Source organism: Mandrillus leucophaeus, unplaced genomic scaffold (assembly GCF_000951045.1).
Source record: "Mandrillus leucophaeus isolate KB7577 unplaced genomic scaffold, Mleu.le_1.0 Scaffold2514, whole genome shotgun sequence".
NCBI lineage: Eukaryota > Metazoa > Chordata > Mammalia > Primates > Cercopithecidae > Mandrillus > Mandrillus leucophaeus.
Genome location: NW_012102604.1, coordinates 5,405 through 14,392, shown reverse-complemented (window position 1 = coordinate 14,392; position 8,988 = coordinate 5,405). Strand labels below are relative to the sequence as shown.

The following is an 8,988-nucleotide window of genomic DNA, read 5'->3' as shown; positions in this document are numbered from 1 at the left end:
AGTGGTTCTAAATTATAGAACATGAGGGAGATTTCTGATTTTGAAGAATGAGTACACTGATAAGGCACAAATTTCAGTTCAGTGCCTCTTTTACCTATGTTAATGCAAACCACATTCTCCAGTCACATCTGGAGTTTGAAAATGGGACTATATATTGGAGAACTACAGGATTAATAAATTATAATGAGATTATTTTGAGGTTGATATCAAGTATGGCCCTGTGCTTATCATAGCATAAGCCTAATTGTTTTTCTAAGTTTTATAAAGTCTTAAAAGTTTTATACATTTTATCTGAAGGGAAATTGCAGATAGAATTTGGAATTAGAATTAGACATGCGACACATACAAAAAGTCAAATCTGTGATGACTTTGCTTCAAGTGAGAAAACATGTCTCTGTAATACCCACACTGTAGTCTCTCACATCCCTAAATTCACAAAGACTTACTTTATTAGAGAATGAATGTAAAAGAAAAGTGTATTAGTCAGGGTTCTCTAGAGGGACTGAACTAGTAGGAAATATATATGTGTGTGTGTACACACACACACACACACACACACACAAAGGGGAGTTTATTAAGTATTAACTCACATGATCACAAAGTCCCACAATAGGCCATCTGCAAGCTGAAGAGCAACGAGAGCCACTCCGAATCCCAAAACTGAGGAACTTGGAGTCTGATGTTTGAGGACAAGAAGCATCCAGCACTGGAGAAGGATGTAGGTTGGGAGGCTAGGCCCGTCTAGTCTTTTCACATTTTTCTTCCTGCTTTATATTCTAGCTGCATTGGCAGCTGATTAGATGTTTCCCACCCAGACTGAAGGTGGGTCTGCCTTTCCCAGCCCACTGACTCAAATGTTAATCTCTTTTGACAACACCCTCACAGACACAACCAGGATCAATACTTTGTATCCTTCAATCAAATCAAGTTGACACTCAGTATTAACCATCACAAAAAGAGACAGAGCAGGAATGTGAAAGAAGAAGAGGAGCAAAAATGGTAGTAACAGCAAGACTGAGAGAGCATTGAAATAAACATGGGAGTCAAAGATTTTGGAGAAGACAAAATTTTGGATTCTGTAAAGAATAGAAAAATATGTAACAGACACTACTGCTGGATTACAGCTTATTTTGTTCATCTATAAAATGAGATTTATTTGATCAGTGTCCTTCAGGATCTAAATTTACCTAGAGAGAAGACATATGGAAAAAATGGAGCTATCTATCACCCTTGTTTACAAGCAGTTTTACTCCAAAGCCACCTCAACCTTCAGCATAGTTAACATCTCCATTAATTAGCCTTTTTCCAGGTACCTGGAGAGAAGTGGGGGAAACAGGCAGCAAAGTTTAAGTTTGCATTATCTGTCAACACTAAAGCACTTCCAGTCAAAATGAAAAAATCTGACAAGCATGACCAACAGTTACAGAAGATTAAAAAGGAAGCTCAGATGATCATAATTTGGGTGGTATATAGATATACTTATCCCAACTTTATTGCATAATTATTCTTTCTGTACAAATATTTTCACAACTTGCTCTCGGATCTGCTTGGTCCTGACTCCATAAATGACAGGGTTAAGGGCAGGTGGGACAATCACATACAGGTTAGCCAAAAGAATATGGGTATAGTGGGGAATGTTTTGGCCAAAATGATGTGTCATAAAAGAAAAAAATGCTGGTATGTAAAAGCACAGCATAACACAGATATGAGAACCACAGGTATGGAAGGCCTTTAGTCGGGCATCTTGAGAGGGAAGGCGAAAAACAGCTCGAAGGATAAGCACATAGGAAGAAGAAATTAGGATCACATCCACAATAATATAAGAAATCACCATGAGCCCATAGATTATGTTGATCTTCATAGGTCCACAGGCCAACTGGGCCAGACCTATGTGCTCACAGTATGTGTGAGGTATGATGTTATGCCCACAGAAAGGCAGACGCAGAATGAGAAACACAAATGGGGTTACAAGAACTAAATTTCTTCCAACAACCACAGAAGCTAGAATACTGATGGTTTTATTAGTGAGGATCATGGTGTACTGGAGAGGGTTGCAAATGGCAACAAAGCGGTTGTAAGCCATGACCACCAACAGAACAGTCTCCATGCCTGTAAACATGTGAATAGAGAACATCTGAAGAAGGCAGCTCCCAAAGCTGATCTCTTGGAGGTTGAACCAGAAGATTCCTAGCATTTTGGGAATAGTGGATGTGGACAGACCCAGATAAATCATAGACAACATGGCCAGGAAGTAGAACATGGGCTGATGTAGACTGTGTTCGGTTTTGATCACAAAGAGAATGGTCATATTCCCCACAATGGCAATCAGGTACACAATACAGAATGGGAAAGCAATCCACATACGTAAAGTTTCCAGTCCTGGTATTCCTAGCAGGAGAAAGAAGCGGGGATAGAAGTGGGTGTCATTGATAGAAGGCATTCTCCCAGCAAGTGTCACTGAATTCCTAAGTAAGAAGGATCTCAATTTCTTTAAGGTCCTCCCTTGTCAAGTTCCTGAAGCTACAGAAAAACTCTTATCAGTGTGGTAGAGGTAATGGTATAGGTGGTTAATTTACAAACACTTGAGATTCACTTCTTTCCAGAGGGTAATGGAGGAAGCCTCTCAACACAGATTATTGTTCTGAGATCCATCATAGGCAATATTGCTCATGGCTTTATGTTTTGTAATCTTTGAGATATTTGAAAGAACTGGAAAAACTTCATAATGCAATGCATATTTATATTAAGGCATTCCCTTCCATTACTTCCCTAAGTAACCCTTCTTTACTTTTTGGGAAATCACCATCCCATGCGTTCTTCAAAGTGTGGTCTTGAGATCTTTGGAGTTTTCTAAGTACCTTTCCAGAAGCTCAAAAGCTCAAAACTATATTTATGATAGAAAATTTTTAGCCAGTCTCACTCTTATTCTCTCATAAGTACATAGTGAAATTTTCCAGAGGTTGTATGAGATGTTACCATAATAGATTAAATGAAATTGTAAATGATTTATGAGATTTCAGCTCTATTATCTTAACTTAGACAATAAAAATATTTGCAAAGGAAAATGATGCCATTCTTACAACTAATTTTTTGAAAAATAGTGATTTTAACAAAAAGTATCAAATATGTTTTTGTATAATAGTTTGTTAATATTATTTTAATATTAAACATTTAAATTTTACTCTAATGTCTAATAATATAAATATTATGGATACAATTCAGAGAAACTAAAACTCTTTGAGTATCTTAATAATTTCTAGAAGTGACAGATTCTTAGTACAAAGGAGAAGTACTACTGTCTGCCACTTTCTGTGTTTTATTATAATATATGCGTAAGGATCTTATACAGTGACATCACATTAAGTGTAGTTAATCAGTCTCTGTTAGAACTTTCCTGGTTATAACTCAGCTAAACTGATCAGTGCGTTTCTCTTATGGATTAATTGCTAGTTTTGATGTTTCTAAATCTTCATGAACAATCTGGTTTCTCCAAGATCCTGTCATTCTGATTCCCTGATATCCTTCCAATAAAATGCCTTGCATGTATCTGTCAAATTATGTTTATCTTCCTTACAATCTATAACATCGATGAGTAATATTAAAAAAAAAATCCCATGTCCCAAAATTGTGTCTCACTTCAGGTGTAAACAGATAAATATTTAGCATATTTTAATATTGAAATTAAAATGTTTTTAAGGACTTTTCATTGCTTCCTTGACAATAACAAGGAAAATTTCCTTATTTTATCTTTGTGTCCCTAAAGACACTGTACAACTCTGTAGCAACTAATGTAACCTGGATTTTATATTTCTGCATGTACTGGCCTTATTTCTATGAAGAAAATAGCTGCAACTAAGAGTTGAGAACCAGGGGTAATCATTGTAGTATGCTCAAAACTGCCACATGAATGTTGGTTCCCAGTTGTTCAGTATTCAACTGAATCAGAGTTGGGGTTTGTAATAAGTGTGTTTTTGTTTGTGTGTGAGTGTGTGTGACAGAGAGAGAGAAAGAGAGAGAGAAGTTTGGAGAGATAGGAGTAGAGAGAGAAATCATGTTTTATTATGTATGTGGCTGCATACACCAGTTGTCCTATAACTTTGCCAGGTAGCTATTTTACAGCAGAGGCACACAGGCAAAGGGGTTAATAATTCCCCATTCTATATGAGAAGAACAAGAGCATCTCTTGGTCCCCGAGGAGCTGAGAGAAAACTGAAAAAAGAACATAATGTTTGCCAGTATTGAGGAAAAGATGCCAGGCTGAAAAACCAGAGGGCTGTGGTTTTTGTGATTTCACCTGGAAGAGTCTGAGGAAATAGCTAGGATGATGTGTTGTGAGATTTACAATCCAGAGTCAGCCCAATCTTAAGGGTGGTTGTGTCTCAACATGATACTTTGCCAACTGAGAAAAACATTCCCAGAGAGGTGGCAATGTGGACACTTCTCTGACAGTACAATTCAAAGCTGCCACGACATCCACCCTCTCACAGTTTTACCTGAATTCTTGCCTTCTTTCTGTCATAACTTTATGCCACAGTAGCAGACAATGTATGGCCAATAACCTCAAGATCATTTTTTGAGGGCAAATTATTAAGTTTATTCTTCTCTAGATATGCACATTGACAAAGATCCCCACTGGAGTCCATCTGAAAAGACAAATTCATAATAATTAGCAATTTCTCTCTTATTGTGCTCACCAAAGTTCACATTTTGAACTTGAGATTATTTTTTTACTTTGTTGGATTTTTTTTTTTCTGACTGTAGTAGAATATTATAGAGGTCTTCTGTGGACCTTAAAACTATTCAGACATGGCTTGAAAACCTGCTTAACCATTTACTTGCTTGAGATCCTTGGACAGATTCTTTAACCAGATAGATTAATTTTTTTCTCCTGTAAAAATGACATGATAAATTATAACTAATGTGGTTTATTTTAATGATAAATAAGACCAATGTTTGTATAGGTGCTAGTGCATAGTGTATCCTCAACAAATTATACTTACTTATTTTATCAACGCTCCCAAATATTTTCTTTATTTAATGCAAGATAGCTAAACTAATTCACCTGTTAGCAGAAATAAGTAATTTCATTGTAATAAGTCCAAATTATGTCACAGTTGGACATAAGATTAGATAAAGGATGGATGGATCAGAAGGGGCCAAAGTAAAGAAATGGCATGGAGTCAGACATTAATATTTATCTCTAGATTTTTATGGATACAAATATTACCCAATACTACCATTTAGAAAGGAAACAATTTTCTCCCCTTATTCTTACAGCTTTCCCAAGCTTGGTGAGACCAAAGCAGTTGATGAATGGACAAAGTGGATAAAGACCTTCATTCAGGCTCTTCCATAACTGTGCCATTGACGGTTCAGTCCAACTGATCTAGCTGATCTAGCAGGGGTACTGTGCTTACAATAAAAATGGCTTGGGTATGGTTCCATAAAGTAGGAGGGATACAGGGAACCAAGTTAAAATTGGCAATATTAAATTCACTCAGACAATGAGGGAAATAGAGAATAAAACTGTACAGACCAAATATGTTAATACCTATGTAATTTTATTTGAATATTGACATAAGTGATACCCCCCACCACCTTAAATAGACACATATAAATGAAGTCTGCAATAACATCTTTTTGTCTTATTGACAACAAGTATTGCCATGCTACTATATGACTGGATTTGTGGTGTTTTGTCTGTGAACAGTGTACTCTGTGAGAGTGTGTGTGTATGTGTGTGTTTGTAAGAGAAGGGAGTGGAGAGTGAGGGGAGAGAGAGAGAGAGAAACAGAGACAGAAATTCTGTGCATTACTAATTGGTACACCATTGCCCTCACTTATGGATGTCTGTTCCAATCCCATGTGCTCTGTTGTGTTCCTCTGTGAAGAGAATAGTGCAATGGTGCTTGGGATAATTCCTCAGAAAAGTGGAAAAATCTGGCTTCTTCTATCGTCATTTGCTCTCCTCTCCTCTGTATCTTCTCAATTCTCCTGCACAAGCATTCTTACCTCTCTAATATTTCTTCTCCCAGACCTCACTTGGAGCAGAATTGCAGCATGAGCCCAGGTTCTTGAATATGGCAATTAGGTTCCCCTTCAAGCCTCTGAACAACAAGCCTGCCTGGTAACGTGGAGAAAACTTTATACTGAGTGAGAGCATCCCTATGACCAGGCATGTCCCAGAATCCCTGAGCCTAGTCTTCAGAATCCTGTGGGCGGAAACATGGACTCGAGGGTCATTAAGTCTTAGTAAGTCTTTATTCCTCTTTACTGCATCTGCAGAGAAACATCATAACTCCTTAGCTCAGGGGAGCAGATGTGTTATGAAAGGATGGGAAGGAAAAAATCCTGAACATAGAGGAACCTGTTTTGGGGCTGATGTTAATTCTGCTTCCCTCAGGAGCCATGAAAGCATTGATTTTATACCATTAAGTCTTCACATGTGACCATGAAACTGTTCTCAGCAACTTTTCTGTTTTAATATGTTTGTGTAAATCCTGATGTAGTTTCACAACTGTTACAATTGAGGCTTCAAAAGATGAAGGAGAAGACATCTCAAATAGACAAATTAGACTCTGTGGTACAACTCTGTTTATTGGCAGTGTGCATGCCTATAGATAATGGCAGCAACTTTCTTCCTACCCACCAAGATTCTCCTTCTCAGTCTATAACTAATGGTGAACAGATACAGTCTGTGAAGAGAGACTTGCATGTGTTTCAGCTCTTTTGGCAGAGGGTGAAGAAAATTCTGTGTTTTCCTTATAAAACGTATTATATTTTCCCTTCTAGCCAGAGCAGTAGTGTTTCCTGAGAGGATCCCTTCCTTAATGATGATAAAGTCGACCTGATAGTACTACTAGGACGTGCTACAGAGCCTGGTTTTCCTGACTATAGTTAGAAATAGACTGAGGGGACTCATACAGTATTTGTCCTTTTGCAACTGGCATATTTTGCTTAGCATAATGCCCTAATGGCTCACCTGTGTTGTGGCATGTGACACAATATTCTTTTTTAAAAAAAAAAAAAGATTTAATAATACTCCATTTTGTATATACCGTTTTTCCTTTTCCATTCATTGTCAATAGACATTTGGATTGTTTCCACTCTACCCCTTGTCCATTATAAATGATGCTTTCATGAACATGGGTGAAAATTTATCTTTAAGATCCTGCTTTGAATTCTGTTTGGATATATATCCAGAAGTAGGGTTACTGAATTATATTCTAATTTTATTTTTAATTTTAGTAGTATCTCCTTACTGCTTGCTCTCTGTACTACCTGCACCATTTTGCATTCCCATCACCAGTGCACAAGGGCTCTCCAGATACTCAACACTTACATTCTTCTCTTTTGATAGTGGCCATTCTAGTGAGTATGAGTTGATGTCTCATTGTTTTGATTTGCATTTTCCTGATGATTAGTGAAGATGAGCATCTTTTTAAGTATTTATTGGCTATTCATATATCTTCTTTGGAGAATTTTCTATTAAAGTCATTTTCTCATTTTTTATATTAGGTTTTATGAAGTATTTAAAGTAGTCAAATTGTAGAAAGGAAACAGCAGAAATGTGGTTAGCAAGGGCTGGAGAGAAGAGAAAGAGGAAATTATTAGTGTTTAGTGGGTACAGAGTCTTGGTGTTATACGATAAAAAAATTCTAGAGTTCGGTTGCACAATAATATAAATATACTTAACACTATTGAACTATACACTTAAAAATGGCTAAGATTGTTAGTTTATTATGTGATTTTTACCACAATAAAAAATGCAAGCAAAAAAAGGTGAAGAAAAAATAAAAACTTTTATAAACACACACACACACAAAAAGAAATCGACTGAGGGAAAAATGAGTACAAAGACAATTAGTTGGTACTTTTTTCCTTCTAAGTTCAGACTATTTTGAGTTGTTAGCACAGAAATAGTAATGCTGTCTATGGTCCAAGAGAGATTCTGGTTTGATCTGCCATGTTCTTGCATTCATTACTTCTCTTTTGATTAATCAGAAAGTAACTCCCTAGGTTTCTGTTTCTCCCTCATTGTGTCCATCTTCGTTATTGTATCCATATTTATCTTCCCAAGTCAAGTCTGACTCTATCCAATTTCTGCTTAAAATTTCTTCCCATGACCCATACATTCTCCATTGTATACTGCAGACTTTATGTAATAAAGAGCAAACACCATTGTTACCAAATTCCTTCACTCAATATCCAATCAACCTTTTATACTTTCATTGTACTACATGACTCCCAAACACACATCCTGTCTTTGATAATCAAAAGTTCTCCATATAAAATAACTACCTCTCATTTCTACTTTGCTTCAGCACTTTCTCAAGTGTCCTATACTTCTTAATGATCTTTCATATAATCAATCTGATAGAATCTTTGTCTTTTGTATTCTCAATATCAGTGTGTGCCACAATTATAACAGGCAAATTTTCTTTTGTGTTTTTTTTGTGTTTTCTCTCTTCCATTATTTTAGGGATTGATATTAGCATGATGTTTAAGTCAACTTTATCCTTCAGTTCACCTAGTATAGTGCTTTGACTATAAGAGGTGCTCTGGCATTATTGAATTACATTATTTTTAAAACATGAAAATTCTATTTCTGTTAGGGTCATAATGTCAATAATCATATATCTCCTAATCGGTCACTGTATCTGCCCCCTCCTATTCCCAAGATTATTTCACTGTGACTTCTGGAATCAATTTTTTTATTAGCAGTGATATTATTTTTGGCCTTAAACCACTTCTGATGTTTGGTTTCTCTTCCTTTTGAAACAGAATCCCAGTTGTTCTCTAAGGACATTACTTCTCCTGAAAAGTGTTGAGGGATTGTATGTATTTTCCCATAATTTTCACCATTTCCTCATGCCAAATAGTCTAAAGACCTAGAGACTTTTTGTCTTGGACTTTTGACAATTTGACATTATAATGCTTCAGGGAAGATCTTCTTGAGTTTAATTTACTTGGGGGATTTTGAGCTTT

The 8,988-nt window shown here is 36.4% G+C and overlaps 1 protein-coding gene across 1 annotated transcript; it reads right to left on the bottom strand.

Annotated features, from left to right (window-relative positions):
- Nucleotides 1-1,438: 1,438 nt before the first annotated feature.
- LOC105542168 (olfactory receptor 52E4) lies at nt 1,439-2,456 on the bottom strand. Its single transcript, XM_011983587.1, has one exon. The coding sequence runs from the start codon at nt 2,438-2,440 to the stop codon at nt 1,502-1,504; it is 939 nt and encodes a 312-aa protein (XP_011838977.1). The 5' UTR covers nt 2,441-2,456; the 3' UTR covers nt 1,439-1,501.
- Nucleotides 2,457-8,988: the final 6,532 nt, after the last annotated feature.